Source organism: Amblyomma mixtum, chromosome 4 (genome assembly GCF_055824585.1).
Source record: "Amblyomma mixtum isolate Tamu chromosome 4, ASM5582458v1, whole genome shotgun sequence".
In the NCBI taxonomy this organism is placed as follows: Eukaryota; Metazoa; Arthropoda; class Arachnida; order Ixodida; family Ixodidae; genus Amblyomma; species Amblyomma mixtum.
The window spans coordinates 116,409,833-116,428,821 of NC_143015.1; the positions used below are offsets into that span (position 1 = coordinate 116,409,833).

The 18,989-nt window shown below is 46.4% G+C and overlaps 1 protein-coding gene across 1 annotated transcript in view; it reads left to right on the forward strand.

The window, feature by feature from the left end:
* Positions 1-18,989, forward strand: part of LOC149348018 (fatty acid synthase-like) — an 80,755-nt gene that overhangs the window by 52,548 nt on the left and 9,218 nt on the right. Inside the window, exons 10-18 of the mRNA XM_089541663.1 lie at positions 1,023-1,226; positions 2,957-3,229; positions 4,644-4,860; positions 8,787-9,041; positions 12,784-13,987; positions 15,092-15,246; positions 16,919-17,128; positions 17,251-17,580; positions 18,246-18,365. Coding sequence (XP_089397789.1) covers positions 1,023-1,226; positions 2,957-3,229; positions 4,644-4,860; positions 8,787-9,041; positions 12,784-13,987; positions 15,092-15,246; positions 16,919-17,128; positions 17,251-17,580; positions 18,246-18,365 — 2,968 coding nt within the window. The remainder of the gene's footprint in view (positions 1-1,022; positions 1,227-2,956; positions 3,230-4,643; positions 4,861-8,786; positions 9,042-12,783; positions 13,988-15,091; positions 15,247-16,918; positions 17,129-17,250; positions 17,581-18,245; positions 18,366-18,989) is intronic.

The window sequence follows — 18,989 nt, forward strand, 5'->3', positions numbered from 1 at the left end:
TGCGCCGTGAAATTTTTCGCATTTGTTTGTTTCATAAAATTTACTACCATGAGTCTCTACATCGTCAATTCATCATGTCACCTAGCTACCGCTCCTCACGTGTCGACCATCGTCACAAGGTTGCTCTTCCTAATTGCCGCACTAACACTTTTTATTATTCATTCTTGCTAAACACATCTTAAGACTGGAACCACGTTCCCGCAGAGATCGCATCTATATCAGATTACGCTCTTTTCAGGCAAGCACTGTTCAATCATTTCGGTGATGTCACTTAAGTGCTTATTAATTTCTTTTTTACTTTTTGACCTTGTTATTATTAATTACGTCTTGCTTCGCTTTTCGGTTTGGTTTATGGTTTACGGGGTTTAACGTCCCAAAGCGACTAAGGCTATGAGAGACGCCGTAGTGGAGGGCTCCGGAAATTTCGACCACCTGTGGTTCTTTAACGTGCACTGACATCGCACAGTACACGGGCCTCTGGAATTTCTCCTTCGATCTACTTTTCTAGTGCAATTATATTCGTTTTCTCGCTTTTTAACCTTTCACGCCATACGATTTATTTTCTATTTTGTACTATATACCTGCCGCTCTCATGTTCTGTTCTTGCTTTTTGTAACCCTCTATCCTCTACAATGCTTCGGCGATTGAGGGGATGCGAAATAAATAAATAAATTAATTAATTAATGTGTGTCCGAACCCTGGACCTCAGCATGTCCCGTTCAGTACTCCACCAGCTGAGTTTTAGCGACGGTTGTCGCAACTTCTACTTTCGAATGCATTCGAGTTGCATAACCACGGATTCATCCAGCGGCGCGACCTCTGCCCTTGTACAGCTGCTGGTCCTGGCCTAGAACATCCGTTTGCTAAGCCAGTGCCCTGCGTGGGTCTCCCGTTTACCCTGTACTAACCTCCCTAACCTGTACTAACCCTGTACTCTCCATCTCTTGTTTATCCTGTACGATAAGGAGGATGGCGATCGAGTTGTATAGCCGCGCCGCTTAATCTGCATTCCTCGCTTACAGGTGCTTCCGGAGCCGAAGCCTCGAAGCGAGCGATGGATCAGCACGTCCGTTCCCGAGAGCCGCTGGACGGAGCCGATGGCCCAGCACTGCTCGGCCGAATACTTGCTCAACAACTTCCTCTCGCCAGTGCTGTTCCGTGAGGCCATGCAGCACGTGCCACCGGACGCCATCGTAGTTGAGATAGCGCCCCACTGTCTCCTACAGGCAAGTGCTGACTCTAAACAGACAGCCTCACCGCTCATTCTCATTGTCTAGAGACCGGGCAGAACCTATGCACCAAAAAGCCAGGCTTTCGGGCTTACGATTTCTGTTTCTGATAATGTCACATCCGCTGATGCTATCGTGAAGCACTTGAGAAAATAAGCAAATGGTTTGTTTTGCAGACTCAAGAATTTATGAATAAGTGAAGAGCATTACATTTACGTACAGTATTCATTATGCTTTCTTAATTGAATACGTTGTGCGTGCTTTTGAGTTTTAATGCCAAGGTTACCGGGAAGACGTCGTCATCATCAGCAGTAGTAGTAGTAGCAGTAGGAGCAACAGTAGCAGTAGTAGTAGCAGTAGTAGTAGCAGTAGTAGCAGCAGTAGTAGTTGTAGTAGTAGCAGTAGTAGCAGTAGTAGCACTAGTAGTAGTAGTAGTAGTAGTAGTAGTAGTAGTAGTAGTAGTAGTAGTAGTAGTAGCAGCAGCAGCAGTAGTAGTAGTAGTAGTAGTAGTAGTAGTAGTAGTAGAGCAGCACTAGTCGCAGTAGTAGCAGAAGTAGTAGTTGTAGTAGTAGTAGTAGTAGAAATAGAAGTAGTAGTAGTAGTAGCAGTAGTAGCAGCAGTAGTAGCAGCAGTAGTAGCAGCAGTAGCAGTAGTAGTAGCAGCAGTAGCGGTAGTAGCAGTAGCAGTAGTATTAGTAGTAGTCGTAGCAGTAGTAGCAGCAGTAGTAGTTGTAGTAGCAGCAGTAGCAGCACTACTACTACTACTACTAGTAGTAGTAGTAGTAGTAGTAGTAGTAGTAGTAGTAGTAGTAGTAGTAGTAGTAGTAGCGCAGCACTAGTCGCAGTAGTAGAAAAAGTAGTAGTTGTAGTAGTAGTGGTAGTAGTATTCAAATTCAAATTGAAATTCAAATTCAAATTTTATTTTGCCATCATGGTACAGATGATGGCGGGGACCCGTAGTAAAAGCTGCCGTTTGACAGCTTGACAAGGCCACGGGCCCCCACTTTGACAGCAATGCAGTGGTTTGTTTTGTTTTTCACACACACGCAAAAAAAGAAAATACAGGAAATACAGATAACAAAGCAAAAAAAATACATATAGCAGAGCTCTTATCAGGTTACAGTAGTCAGCATAAAATCAACAGCATTGTCCTGGCTGGAAATAAAACTTAAAATGAGGGTGAAAGAAAGAAGAATTAGGTAAACAAATCACAGAGAAAAAAAAAAGGTTAGGTGTAGTGTAAAAAACACTCGAACAGTTTGTGGCGTGTTGTATTTTGGAGATCAATATCGTTTTGTGTGAGTTTGTTAAGAAGTCGCGGTAGTTAATTTTCTAATGTTTGATTACCATAGAAAGTTCTGTATGTTTTTCGTTCCATTGCGCTGTATTTCATGTGCTGTACATTGCATCTCCTTTTTCTAAACCAGCTAATTGGGATAGAAAAGATGTATTGTTCAACACCTCGTTTTTCACACACTTGCACAGTAGTAGCACTATTAACAGTAGTAGTAGTAGTAGCAGCAGCAGCAGTAGCAGTAGTACTATTATCAGCAGCAGTAGTGCGTCAAGCAGATCAGCTGCAGTACTTCTACCTCACTTAATGGCGTACTTGATTTCTTCATCCCAACTGTCCTAATTTCACCCAGCTCCATAGGCACTGAAGTCGCATTAAAACGCGCTGTTCATCTGCACAAGTCTGTCTCGAAATCCTTACTCCTCTGCTTCCAGGCCATCCTACGACGTAATATGGGCGCCAGTTCCAGCTGTGTGGGCCTCATGAAGCGCAATTCGGACAACCTCTCCTTCTTCCTTGGTTCGCTGGGAAAGCTTCACACTCTGGGTGTCCAGATGGACCTATCGCCGCTCTATCCGCCGGTCCCGTGGCCCGTACCTCGAGGTACTCCCAGCATCGGCCACCTGGTCGCCTGGGACCACTCACAACAGTGGAACGTCGTTGGGTGGAAGGAGTGTCTATCCTTGGGGGAGAACTACGAAGACACTGTGAGTACTCGGATTTCATATAAAAGTCCCAGGAGTTAGCCCTGTTCGGAGCGAAGAAGCAACAAAAGTTTATTTATTTATTTATTTATTTATTTATTTATTTATTTATTTATTTATTTATTTATTTATTTATTTATTTATTTATTTATTTATTTATTTATTTATTTATTTATTTATTTATTTATTTATTTATTTATTTATTTATTTATTTTTCACCCTCAGGGCCGAAGCATCACAGACGAGAGTGTGTGGACAAAACATTAGTGCACAGTTAAAAATAACAAATAAAGCATGGTAAGGCACCGTGACTCCTTATTATACAATGTTGGCTAAAGTAATTTGAATCGGGCGCTGTCATAAATGGAAAAAATGTCGGAAGGAAGGCGATTCCAATCCTGTGAAGTTTGAGGTAAAAAGAGTTAAGAAAGATTTTAGTACGACATGGTGCGTTACCAACCCTGATCGCGTCCAGCGGCCGCCACTGGATGCCACCAGTTACGTTCTAAGCAACAGGACAACCAGAAAATCTCATTTTTCAGCTCGATGGCTTCTGCGGTCATGAAAACTATCCTGAGATTTGCTCAAAGACTGCTGAATATTCGGCTTAATTGTACTGCTACTTGTAGCAGGCCCAACAGTGATTTTCTATTTTTATTTAATTTGTTACTACCATACCTGCGCTTAATATTGCGCTAAAGAGAACCTCTTTGATTTGATTCCACCGATAATGTGGGGATCGCTACAAACACGCAAATACACCTGCTTAAAAGGCCCATGGGGCGATTCATGTGTTTCACACAAAATCATTATCGTTGAGATCACCGACGGCACTGCCTTTTGTCGGCGCTGAACATAAAACGAGGCGTGGTTAGAACACGTGCTCCATCAAAAACCATCTGGGACCTGCTAAAACTGCAAATATATGGCCTTAATCATCTGGTTCGTTTCGAGGTTCAGATTTAAATGAATCCGCTCTCTCTATAAAAAAGCTCGTTGAAAAGAAAATTTAATCGGTTCTACATTTGTCTTATCTGTTTGGTTCGGTTTGGTTATCTTATCTGTGAGTTTTAAACATTCGAAGATGGTTGACTAGGTACCCCCTGTGCCAAAAGCAACCGAGTAAAAGATTTTTGCCTCTGAACTGTATAATGGAGTCGTTAAAGCATCCTAAATACCGAAAGGTGTCAAAACGTGAGGAAAAAGGCTTACCTTATACTTTACACAGATTCATTGCTTAAGAGCTGCCGCAAGCGCTTCGCTACACGGCTAAAAAACGAACCACCTGTGTCTGGTTACTTTTGGCAAAACTGCACGCTTGTGACTTTTTCTCCCATTCTAGGCGAGCACTTCGTTAGGGATATAACTTTAGTCTTACCACATTTAGGGAAGTGTCAATGCACTGTTGCGTGCGCAGCCTTCAGAGGAATCCATCGAAATTGACGTGGGTGCCAACGACACAGACAAATACTTGGCGGACCATCAGGTTGACGGCCAGGTAGTGTTTCCTCTGGGCTTCTACCTGGTGCTCGCCTGGAAGTTTCTGGCCAAGCGATGCGGCAAGCCTTTCGACAAGGTGCCAGTGGTCTTCGAGAACGTCACTCTTCATCGGACAACGACACTGCCACCAACCGGTAAGCACCGGAACACACCAAAGCATGATGTTCCCCAATGTCATTAAAGGGAAGCTGGAGAGGTTTTTGGGAATTCGAGGTTATTCAAGAATTCGAATCTATAAAGCTTCTAGATAAAGCATGAAAAGTATTTTTGCACTAGCATTTACAATGATGTCATAATCATCGATTAAAACCGCGATGATGTTTAGGCTTCTTCTCACTACACTGGAGGAGTGCGGGGAAACTTGGTAGTGACGTCACTGTTGCCGAAATTTCAGATGTCCGCTGCTTACGCCTGCATGCTGCTGTGTGTCGTCAGATGGCGCCAAACAATGCATAGTGAGCTTCACCTTCGATGGCGTCGGTTTTCTTCCATGGAATAACCGCTTCTCCGCTGGAAACGTAGTGCCGTCTCATACGTGACGCACTTACAACTACATCGCCGACTTTCTTCATAACCGCACAGCAGAACTTCACATTGCAGACCTCCACAGCGAGAAGATCACACTAGGCACCCGAGGAACACCACAAGGAGCAGTCCTATCTCCGTTCCTTTTCAACCCTACAATGAGAGGCCTCCCTCCGCTCCTGGAAGAGATACCTCACATTAAACACTCAATATATGCCGATGACATTACCCTGTGGACCAACTCTGGCTCTGACGGGGAAATCCAAAACTCCCTCCAAACAGCAATCAATAAAGTACACTCCTTTGTACAGGCGAACGGGCTCACATGCTCCTCCACGAAGTCCGAATTACTAGTCATCAGGGACAGACGAGCTCGCCTGCCCGTACCCGACCCGCAAGAACCTATTGTGCTTCAAGTCGACACCCATCCCATACCTCCGGTCCGCACCATCCGCGTTCTGGGTATGTTAATACAGAACAACACGCAAAACTCGGAGGCCATTCAGCGCCTCCGCACCACAGCCAATCAGATCAACGGCCTTATCCGCCGCATCAGCACCCGCCGGAGAGGTATGAAGGAGGATGACCTCTGTCGGCTCACGCAAGCTTTCCTCATTAGCAGGATAGTCTACTCCTACCCCTACTATCACCTCCGCCGGAAGGACGAGGAAGCTGTGAACAGCATTATACGTTCAGCGTACAAAGCGGCACTGGGGCTACCTCAGTACGCCAGCACACAGCACCTCCTCCAACTCGGCATCTACAACACGCTCACAGAACTCATAGAGGCACACAAGACCGCCCAAATCCACCGCCTCTCACGCACTAAACACGGGCGGCTCATACTTGACCGTCTCAACATCAACCCCATAGGCGACGTCCACCCCACGACGCCCATTCCGATAGGGGTCTATAGCCGCCTAGTTATAAAACCAATCCCCAAAAACATGCTACCTGGCCGCCATGATACGCGCCGTCAGCTGAAAGCCCAAGCACTAGACGCCACATACCTTGCCGACGAACACGCAATATACGTAGATGCTGCACGGCAAAGTGCAAACACATACGTGGCTTGTGCAACCACGCCACAATCTACTATCGTCACCGCCGCCACAGTAGTAGCTCACTCTCCGACAACGGCAGAAGAAACCGCCATCGCGCTGGCCATCGCTGACCCACGTACGCGCACAGTCCTCAGCGACTCCAAAAGAGCGATACAAAATTACTCGGCAGGTTTTATCTGCCACCCCGCTGCACGCATCCTTCGCGGCTGCACTCCCGATCATAAGATCAACCTGGTCTGGGTACCCGCCCACGCGGGAAACTCTGGAAACGAAGGGGTCGACCGACTAGCCCGACGACTAACCAACCGGGCGGCCGGCCCCACGGACCCAGACGCTCTTGCCGAGGCTCCCCAGACCTTTGCCGAAATTACCAACCTCTACAGAGAGATGAGACGCCAGTTCCCGCCTCCACACCCCGACTTGAATCGAGCGCAAGCCACCTTGCTCCGCAGGTTGCAGACACACTCTATCCTTAGCCATTCTAGACTTTCACTCATCACAGACGGGGAATACGACCCCGTCTGCCAGAATTGTTACCAGGGAGAAATCGCCACCCAGGCTCACATCCTCTGGGGTTGCGCGGGAAATCCGCCCCCTCGAACCTTACTGCCAGCTCCCTCCGAAGACGGATGGAACCAACTCCTCAGAAGGCCAGACAAGAGCATCCAACTGGCACTCATTTCGTGGGCCCAGGAAGTCGCCCCCACCTGGGGGCCACACCAAGCCCACCTGCCCTAAATCCCGCCAATCTATGGCAATAAAGTTGTTTCTCTCTCTCATACGTGACGTCATTATCGGGGCCTCTGCCCATCGCTGTGCACTTCAGAGGAGCCTGAACACCGACGACGACTTTATTCGGCGATTACGCCACCATTTTAAATGCTTGAGCAAAACGATTTCGCAAGCTTTAAGTGCACGTTTCGCATATTCGGCAACCTCAAACTCATCGAATTCTAAAACCGCTTCAGTAGACCTTTAAGCGTCAATCGAGCAACTTAAACAATACAAAGGAGTATGAATAACGGGCCGAAACCGGCTAAATGCACTTCGCACACGTTGTTTACGGGACAAGTGAAGAGGTTTTAGAATTCGATGCGGTTAAACGAGCCGAATGTGTGAAACTTGCAGGTAAAGCATGCGAAATCTTTTTGCGCTAGCGTTTGAGATGTTGACGTAATCACCAACTAAAGCGGCGTCGGCGCTCAGGCTTCTCTGTAGTGCACAGTGACAGGCAGAGGCCACAATGATGACGTCACGTACGGCGACGCTAAGTTTCCAGCTAAAAAGCCTTTTTTTTTTTTATCATATACTGCGGACCAAATATGGTCCAAGCAGGAAAACAAAACGAATGCCGTCGAAGGCGAAGCTCACGAAGCATTGTTTGGCGGCATCGGAATACGCACGGCAACGTGTAGACGAAGCCAGCGGACATCTAAAATTTCGGCTACAATGACGTCACCACGAGTTTCCTCGCACTGCTCCACCGCAGTGAGGAGAAGCCTGAACATGGTCGCGGTTTCAATCGGTGATTACGTTACCATTTTAAATGCTAGAGCAAAACTACTTTGCATGCTTTACCTAGAAGCTTCATAGATTCGAATTCTAGAGTAACATTGAATTCACAAATTGCAACCAGGAGCCCAGCTCTAACAGTTACAAAGTTAATTAAAAATTAGTTAACCAGCTCATTACTTAAGGCGACTCGCGGTTTTATGGTTTCCGCCAGCACTGGTAATACAATGCCCAAAAATCCATATTTTTACCTCAAAAAACCTACTTGTAAGAATTACTTAGTCTTCCCTTGAAACACCTGGTATAAATTGACATAATCTAGAATTTTTTGTCGGAGCTGAAATTATGACTTGAACGTCTTATCTCTCGGCAACATTCGTAATCCTGTGCAAGAGACGACGACCATACGGGACAGCACCTGAACTGAATCACTTCTGAATTCACAAGCGCGCTTTACCGCAGCAGAAAGTGACCAAATTGCTCCTAACTGCTAAAGGAACACAGCGTTTTCATCAGTATGTCGCCTGACGCAAAAACGTGATATGCCTCCCCATATTTTGTTGATATTCACCGAGTGAAATTTCCTGTTTAGAAGAAAACTATTTTAGCAAAGGCCGCCCATTGAAATTCAATGTGGTGCTGATCAAGATGGCGCTAACTGTCGACGTCCCAGGTGTCTGGGCCTGAAACAACTAGACCTCCCAAATCTTCTGGTTAGGTCAATTTTCTCCTCTGGGCTGCACGCTTTGTATGCACATTCCTTCTCCGCCTTTTTCCTATTTTTCGTTGCGCAATTTTACTCGCTTAACGACAACAACTAGCTATTCTCCGAAACATTGTTTAACTTGAAACTTGGCGGCTTTATATGTCGTACTATCCCCTCGTATTCTCCACTCAGAAATTCCATTTCATTTCAGAGACAGAACCATTTATTCGCGATCAATTTTCATGTCTTTTAGGCACCGTGAAGTTCTCCGTAAGCATCCCACATACCTCGGACGAATTCAAGGTGTGCCACGGCGGCAGTGTGGTAGCGACCGGCTGCGTCCGAGCAGCTGCGGAAGGGATGTTGGTTGCCGACAAGGACCTGCCTGACACGGCATCCGAAACAATCACCTACGAACTGGATCCAGAGGATATCTACCGGGAGTTCAGACTGCGTGGACATGATTACGGCCCAGCATTCCAGGGCGTCGTCAAAGCGTGTATTCCCAGTAAGCTCTTGCGTCTCTGTCGTCTGCATGGGTTTCTTGCGGTGGTTCCATACGACCCCTAGGGCAAGATGGGAGCAAAGGTCTGCGTTACACTGAGCTTGAAGCAGTACGAATCCGCGCTGGTTAGCACTGCAGAGGTAACTGCATGCATTTCGTTTGGCAAAATTAAGTTAAGAGTAAGAATTTAAGAGCTAATAAATACTGCCGCACAGAACCACTCTTGGTACTGTGAATCAGGACGATTAACCAAACCTCACTTTACAGCAGTGGAAGGATATGCAACCGTAATTCAAAAAGCGCCTTAAAAAACCCACAGTCCGATTATGAGTTGTAACACGTACGTTTGAGCCTAACTATGGTGTGACAATAAATAATTTTTCACGAACTTTTTTTTTATCGCCGTCAGGCAGCCGGAGGTGAATCCTAAATTAGCCATGACTGCAGAGATACTGTGCAGGGGGTTTTGGTGGTGGTTTTCAGTCGGTTAGGTGGAGAACAGTACTTCTCTGTAAGTCCTTTGTCCTACTGTGGGTGTGGCTGATGATGATGATGATGATGATGATGATGATGATGATGTCACCAACCGAGGCAGATGGCGCTGCGGACGCCGACGGGAACAATTGAACACCTCATAATCAAATGTGATGGTACCCATCCGGATGTCGATGCAGGCACAGTTACACTTCCTGAGGCCCTAGGGTTTAAAGATAACAATGGTCATGTAAATAAATCTGCAGTGGAAGTTAGCAAAAAGCGATTGGAGGATTGGTGGCTGAAAAGCAGAGATGTGGCATAAGGTTAGACTTGTAGGAAACCGTAGGTAAAGATGATGGCGATTCTTAATGAGAATTGCCAACACAGTAAGCAAAAAAAGAAAAAAAAAGAAAAGCTGAGCATGGTGGCAATTGCCACGACCCCGTTTCAAAGAGGGAGCTCCTATCCATCCATCCATCAGCAACGCGAAATACAGGAGCAAGCTAATAAGCGCTGACGCTCTGAAAAGACACGGATAAAGCATGACATTCGCTTTAGCATCAAAAGAGTGCAGTAGCAATTCTGTGCACGCTGTGCTTGATCAGGCTCACCTTGTCTCCGACGGAGGTAAGCTCTGTGTTAGCATCATTTTTACTGCGATAGCAGTAAAATATCCAAGAAATCTGGACAGAGGCATTTTTGAACTGGAAAGAGTTTATTAACGCTGTTTTCTCCTCTATTGTAAGGTTTCACTGTAACAATCAACGTATCGCCTGTCGGTAGCCTTGCATTTTGTAGCAGTTAAAGTTTTTGCTATCGTCAAAAGCGTTCGCCATTGGTTTTCTATGGCACTCTTAACTGTTCGATGCGAGCGATGGGAAAACTATAAAGGAAAGATTTGGCTACACATCGTAATAATGGACCATTACCTTCAATATTTCCATAATAGTACCTTGAAATTTTACAATGATCAAAATTAATTTTTTTCCGACAATGTTGGACATGTTCGAGAGCGAAGCCTCCATCTTCAGATGCACCGCATACAAGGCACCTCCCCATCGCAGCCTTCTAGGAAGACGGAAGCCCATTCACCTACCAGCCACCCTCGATCGACCTCCCCACCCTCTACTGCCCACATTCCCATTCCAGAGGCCCCATCCATCACACATGTAACTCTATTCCAGAGGCGCCATCCATCACCCATGTAACTCTTCCAGAGGCGCCATCCATCACCCATATAACTACTCTATTTAAGAGGTGTCATCCCTCATCTATATAACTCTATTCCACAGGCGCCATCCATCACCCATTAACTTTAGCCTCCTGAAGAACCCCTCAACACCACCACACGCAACTTTATCCTCCGCGAGGCCTCCTCCCAGTAGAAGCTACACAGCAGTGAAACGAACATGCTACGGTGAATTCAAATTCCAAAAAGTGTGGGAAGGCCAGCTGCCTTAAACAATTAAAACCCTCTAGCCACCACCCCGTCCAATACGGCCACCAGCACCCTCCATAAAAATTAAGTAGCTTGTACGAAGCCTTGGCTTGGAGCAAAAACATTCATAAAGTGAAATCGTCGAAGCAATCACCGAGAGTAAATCCGACTGCCGGCGCAGAATTGTCGCATCAGATGTCTGATCGGCCGTAAGTTTTTAATGCGCCAGCACTAAGACCCCCCCCCCCCCCCCCGGTCACAAATTTTGAATTTTGCCATTGTGTCGGGCTAATTAAGGTTACGTGACCTTATGCGGTCCTCATAACTTACCCACTGTATTGTGAGGAAACTGCCCACTATGGCTGATAGCAGTTTAATTAATGGTGGACGACGAAAATGATGTATTCATTAAGTCCCCCAAGGGAAGGCATTTGCATGGTTCGAACTCTCTCAAATTACCTTGATCTCACAAGCCCCACAGGTGGCAGCCCCTGCCATCGCAGGGCAGTGGCGCATCGCTTAACCGCTGCACCACTGCACTAGGAGTTATATGAGGACTTTCAGAAATCTATGAAAGTAAAATAGAAAATTATCAATTCCGCACATAGGGACATTAACCCATCAAAGCTATTGCGTCAAACCCTTAAGGGTTAAGTGACCCCTCCCCCCCCCCCCCCCCAGTTTCAGTTCGCTGTCAATAAGGTGTACCGCTTACCGATTTCGCCGACCTTTGTCTGAAGCCTGCCTTACCTTCAAAACCTAGCCTCGAACTGAAACCGAATTGAAAGCGAAGTACTAGTGTACCTAATTCGCTTTTTGCCTAACGATGCTAACTTGTCCGTCATTTCTTTTCTTCGCCTAGAACCACTCGGCAAACTGCGATGGGACGACAACTGGGTGACGTTCATCGAGAGCATGGTACAACTTAGCATCTTGACAAACCCACTACGAACTCCCACCACCCCTCACCATTTGCAGTTCGGTCTCCTTGACCCGGAAGTCCATGCTCAAATCATCCAGAAAGCGCCAGACTGCGGTTAGTGTTTGCCTTTTAGATTTCTTTACCCTTTTGTAAAGCCTAAAGCAAATACAGACGACGGAAATGACGTCTTTAGTAAGTCCGACGAAACAAGGCCAATTTATGGTTAGTGTTTGAAAATCAGATGTTAAGCAACACCTTTCATTTGGAAGCCGCAATATATTTCGGATTGCAGCAAGCACTTACTGCGAAGCGAGTCCAGAACTCTGCTTAGCACACTGTCCAAGTAAGAATTCCTGCAATTCCATGATTTGTGCTTTACAAAACGAAAATAAAATATCCGTCTGATTTCTACACTGTCCCATCAGATCCCAAGGAAAACCAATGTGCACCGAATCGCCAGCCGATTGTAGACAGATGAACTGTTACTGAGTAAAAAAAAAAAAAATCAGACGTTGCAGAATACTCAAAATTTGACGTTCTGCGCAGTCCTATATACGCACTCTTGCAATCGGTTCTGCCTGTTTGTACTTGCTTTGGTTTGTATTACCTGAGACCTATACACATTTGTTAAATATGTTAATAATATCTGTTGATAACTTAACATTGCTTTAAATACTCTTGTGCAAATCACGTTCATCCACTTATGTGCGTTTCGTCGTTTACTGCCATTTTAGAGGTTCTTGGGCCCAGTCAAGCTCTTTTCTGCCAGCTTTTAGCCCTGGAATCTGACCAGGATGTATTTGCTGGAAAAATAAAGTGAACTTAATAGAATTCTGTTGAATTCAAGATCTAGATTATCAAGTTAAAATTTTTCTTTCCTCTCTTCTCCACTGTTCTTGTTGCTGCAGGTGTGGACGTTGTCTACAACCACCGCAGAAGCACGTGCCGTGCAGGGGGCGTCCTACTACGAGGCGTCAAGATTAGCATCGCAGAGCGGCTTTCTGAACAGCAGATTCCAATGATTGAGGAGTACCGCTTTGTGCCATACATGGACGACAAAGCCTCCAGGATCGAAAGACAAGCTGATGTCCAAGATTACATAAGTGTTTGTGGTAGCGTCGCCCGTGAACTGCTTGATCCATGGAACACCAACGAGGTTCATAAATCCAGCATCGTAAACGGCCTTCATGAGACGCCTCAGAAAGTGATCGAATCCTACCTAGAGAATCCTGAAGAAAAACATGGCCTCCTCCGAGCTCTAGCGACCATTGCAAAAGAGAAAAAAGGCCCGGAATCTTCGCTTTATGGCTCCATTCAATCGGCACTTGCTGTACACAAAAAGGACATTCAGAATGACCTCCTTAACACTGCCCTTTTCGAGGAAGACACCTTGGGGCACCTCCTTGACATTGCAGTCGAGAATACAAGCGCTGAGAAGATCAAAGTTCTGGAGCTTGCTTCCCAAGACTCGCTCTTCGCTCCCTGGGTTATCCCCTTTCTCTCTCGCTGTAACACCCTATTAAAGGTCGAGTACATCCTAGCCCATGCGTCACCTGGTAATCTCAAGACTGAAGAGGTTCCCGAAGGTGCCAGGATAGTCTCCTGGCACCCATCGTTCGCTTTCAATGGCACACTGGCTCAAGCAGACTTGATTGCGGTGCGCGGGAGAACTTGCATCTCAAGGAATCTAGAGAAATTCGCCGAAGAACTGCACAGACTCTGTAAATTGAACGGGTTTGTTCTCGTAGCCCAGCGCACTGCCCTCACGGAAGCCGAGAGGTTCCTCTGCGAAGAGGGAAACGTTGAGTTCGAAGTTCACTCTATCAGCAAAATGGAGACGGCTTTCTCAGCACATGGTTTTCGCCTAGTCGCTCTGAAATCCAACAATACGTCCGCGCTCCTGCTGTTCAGGAAGCTCCCTGTGCAAGCACCAAATGTGGAAGTGATCCGTTTGAACAGCGTAACGAGTGATTGCCTCGTGGTTCTGAAGAACAAGCTCCTCGAGAACAGCAATCCGGCCCGAAAGAACATGTGGCTCCTTGGGGCGGGCACAAGCGGTGTCGTCGGCCTTACCAAATGCCTTCGGCATGAGGTTGGTGCAGACCGCATCAGGTATGTTTCTGATGTTCAAGTCGTGCGTCTGAAGTTTAAACTCCTTGCGTTCGTGGAATTCCACTGGTTTTGTAGATGCAAAAAAAATATGTGACAAATTAAGGGGGTTTTGCGACAGTGCCGTAAAGAGCTGTTTCTGGTCGGCATGGCGGGGACAGAGTGTCAGAAAAAATAAAAAAATTGCGAGGACACTTTGGCAACTAAAGTGTTGAGAGGCGAAAGCCGAGGACACTATGCCGTGACGACTTCCGGTGGATGTGACGTCACGCCATTCCCGTGGCTATATCGATACCCACATTGTACATATTTCGAGGATCTTAAGTGTCAATTACGCTTAATTACACATTTTTCCACCTAATTTTACACAAATCCGACGTTTTTCCGACCATTCTGAGACAAAAATTTTCACTATGCCGCGACGACTTCCAGTGGATGTGACGTCACATTATTCCCGTGGCCATATCGACGTCCGCGCTATTTCTACGCAATTTCGACATGTTTGCTTATAATTAATCAACTAATTACTCTACAGTCATAAAACTTGGCTTCTATGTTCATTTTTTCCTCCTCTATCTGAAGCAACCATTGGGTTTCTTCTATCTTTTTTAGTTCCCGGGTTAAACGCATGTGACACGCTTAGTTAACGGTCGGACGACAGTATGAGCTATTAAAGGCACGCAAGCGTTCCAAGTATTCACTGTATGGAATATGATGAAGAATACGAAATCCAATGCACAGCGCAAGAGACTGGCAGTTTAACACACGGGATGGTAGGCTGCATGCACATAACACTGCATCACTATAACAAATACCAAGTTGAAAGAAAAAAGGCGATGCCGTAGGGGTCTAATGCATCGGACATTAACCTACTCTGTTCGCACCACCGCTGGTTTCGAATCTTGCTTTTGGCCAGTCTGTTTTCTTTTATTTGATACCCCAGGGTTAGACGTGACACGCGTTCCTTTGCTTCTCCCGTGTATTTTGTTTATGACTGCATCCGTTTGTGCTATTTCTGAGTGATATATTCGGAATTCCACCAGCTGTACCCCAAACTGCACAGCTTTTAACTAATAAGCGTCCTTCTGCTTCCTTCGCCACCCGTAGATGCATACTCGATACCTCCATCGACGAGTCGCATAAAATGGCCGACTTCAGCCCCAGCAACCCGGCCTACAAGGATGTGCTGGAGAGGGACCTTGTCACGAACGTCTACCGCAACGGGAAGTGGGGATCCTACAAACGTGTCGCTTTGAAGTCGTGTGAGTTCTTGCCTGTGTGTGCTCCTTTTACCCCTAAAGCCTTCTTATGCGGGCAGATACAAAGAGGAAGAGCAATGAATGTTCCATGTAAAGGAGGGAACAATGTTTTCGATTAGGGAAAGACAAATTAATAAACAAGATGGCGCATGAACAGAAATGGCAGACGATTAATCGTGGTTAGGTCAAATGCGAATTAGGTGCGCTGGCACTTGGGTTTGCAATTAGATTTTGGTTTCGGTTCGAGGCTCGTTTTAAGAGGTTCATATGATAGCGGTGTGTTCTGGATTCGTTGCGCACGGATGGAAGTCGAAGAAGTCGTCCAAAGCACAGCGCGAGCGATTAAACAGGCGGGATGTAAGCCTGAGGAGATCATTATCATTATCATCATCATCATCATCAGGCGGAATGTTTGGCTGCTGTGAATCCGGAGTGGTCTAATGCAGTGGCCGGCGAAGCCTATCTGTTCGAACCACCGCAGGTTCGAAAGCCACTCGGGGCCGAAGAGTATTTCACATAATTGGCCAACCGGAGTGGTAGGTTGCGACCTGCCAGCGGCTTCGGACAGACAAACATCGGCGAAATCTGAGATTCGGAGTTTTATTGCTCGTGGACTAATAACGTGAGGTGCTCCTGATTAGATAATAATGCACCTATTTATCACAAAATTAGCATGCAATCAGCATGCAATTAGTGCTTCCTCATGGGCAGATACATTCAGGAAGAAATTTCAAAGTTCTTTACAAGGGAAGGAAATGTGTATTCGGTAATGCAAACGAAAAACGGAGGCAAGAAATATCACTTCAGGGTGAACGTAACAGGTGCTTCCGATTAGCTAAGAAGACAGGTAACTAGTACGAAGCTTGTACTGTCTTTACGTGCTCACAAAATCGACCTCTCGGAACAAGTTCGCTCGTTAAACATGAACTTCATCGCGTTAGCACTTGAGCCCGCAGTCAGCGATTTAGCCAAATCTGGAGACAAACCCTAGGCCGTGCATAGTACTAAGCGACCCCTTTTTAAGCAATAAAAAGCGAAGGCTTAGCGGCACATTCCTCTTTTCTTGAATAATAACAGATCTGCACACTCTTAAAGATAGATTATACAGAGGTTCGCAGTACACTTATATAGAGATCAGAAAGCTCCAGACGTTATCTTTTATTCAGGAAAAGGTGCTTGCAGAAAACTTAGAACAGTGTCAATTTAACACACCAATCATGCAACAGCCGAAATAGTTATCCTGATTGTGTATGCGACGAATCATGTATGGATTTAAAATCAAAAGCGACATTCGTCATTAGTAGGAAGGTCGCAGCATAGCAGAGCTCCCTAATGATACCAATTCCGAAGCTCCTCATTCAACATTCCCATCGATGCCCAACGCTAAGATTGGTACAAAACTCAGAGCTCCGCTGATGGCCATGTCGCTCGCCCTATCCTGATAGTTGCCCATGACTGCTCAAAGCATGAACGGGTTTGCGAAATCAACATTGCACGTAGCCACTAATAGTTGGCTAATCGGCTGATAAGCGGCGCCACTTTCTTCTAGTCAAACCCAAGAAGGCGCCCTCAGGTCATGCCCGGACTAAGATTGGGACCTTACTGGTACTGTCAAAGAACTGCGACAGTTTTTGACAACTGACACCCGTTTTCTGTTTCGCCGTGCCCACTACAGGTAGCGCTCTTAAGAAGGACACAGAGTTCGCCGTGCTCGACGTGCAGACAAGTGGCGACCTGGGAAGTTTGGAGTGGTTCGAGTCACCGCTGCGCTACTCGTTAACACCGAACAGTGACGCTGGTGTTGACGAGATATTGTGCAGCGTTTACTACGCCCCAGTGAACCGCTGGGACTGCGCGTTGGCCACGGAAAAGTCACTCTCACCCGGTAAGCATGTTCATTAGCTGGCAATATAGCAGTTAAGGCTTTAGCATAGCAGCGTGACTATCATCCGCTTGCTGTACCACACCAGGAGCTAATTAAGCAAATAATTTTCTCTCAATATTCAGGTCGTATGGTGAATGCCGAATACTACCTCGGCCAGGAGTTCTCTGGACGAGACCGCGAAGGACGCCGGGTCATGGGAGTGGTACCGGGTCACGCCATAGCAACCACGGTGGTTGCCGATCCGCTCTTGCTGTGGGAAGTGCCTGAATCTTGGACTCTACTGGAGGCGTCAACTGTTCCCTTGCCGTATTCGACCGCGTACTACGCACTGCTTGTGAGAGGCAACATGCGGCCCGGAGACGCAGTGCTGGTCCACCCAGGAAGCGATTGTCTGGGGCAGGCGGCAATTTCCATTGCTCTATCCATGGGAAGCACTGTCTTCGCAACTGTGGGTAAGTGTTATATGCTCCCTTGGTGCTTCGCCATTTAGAAAAGGATTTGATCCGAGATGAAAAATTATCATGAGCGCTGCTAGAAGGAAGATTCCCCGGTGGTCGTAATTATCCGGAGCCCTTCACTACGACGTCCCTCATAGTATAAGTCACTTTGGGACGGTAAACCCCCATAAAACATAAACCTACTTGTAGGGAAAAACCGCGACTTCGAACAGGACGAAGACGGGAACTGCACAGGACGAGCGGTGACGAGACCGCTCGTCCTGTGCAGTTCTCGTCTTCGTCCTGCTTGAAGTCGCGGTTTTTTTCCCTACAAGTATGTCGGACCAACTGGCCCAAAACATATCTTTGTTAAGCCATAAACCATATTAAAGTCGCCTAAAGTAAGGATACGTGCTTTTCACGTGCAGGCTTTCTGAGATTAGGCTAGGTTAGGTTAGCCTGTCTATACTGTAAAGAAAGGCGCAGTAACTGATTCGCGCTGGCTGGATGCCTGGACCACGTCATGGATTGAGGAACGAAATGAATGCAAAGGGCAGAGATAACCTAAAGGAAGTGAGGCCTTCAGTCAAAGAATGCACAGTCCGAACGTACTTATGAGCGTATTTTAATAGACGATTACTCAACCTTCGACTGTCGTTAATATTGATTTCTGCTTTCAGGTTCACACAAGGAACACCAGCTCCTCAAGAGGTGCTTTCCTCAGATGGAAGACTGGCAGCTCGCGAATTCTGGAGACATCTTTCTACAGGACCACATTTGGGAACACACCGGAGGCCAGGGTGAGTATGGGTTCGTTTCACGTCCTTAATCAATGCATTCATTTTTGGGTACAACAGTTCCACGAAGTAAAGTCGGGGACAAATTTTATGGACCACGCGTTCCTTAAACGAAGCCGATAGCTCTATTATTATCCGGCGGCTGGGGACCACACTTGTAGAGATTAAAGAACAACATTTTGACTTTCACTTCCACAAGTGTGGTCTCCAGACGGTGGTTAATAGTACAGCTATTGTCATCATTTGAGGAACACGTGGTCCACAGACTTCTGTCTTCGACTGTACGGACAACGAAGCCAAAGGACGCAGAGGCGAGCGTTGACTCGCAAATAACGATATTATTGAGACGAACATATATTTATATTTGACGCCGTGTGATCCAACAGCCCGGGGCAAATGTTCGGAGCGCAATCATAACCACATCATCATCCACATAGCGAAAGCCTAAAAAAATTACGCATGGGGTTGGTGGGTCAAATGACTTTGGGAATTAATGTTAGTAGCGATCAGCGCTCATCTTTTTGCACTTAGTCTTCGTGGTTCATTAGTTCTCGCGCTATACCACCCAAAATGAACTGCTATCAATTATGTCAACTGTTCGTCTTAACCAAGGAACACAGCAGAACG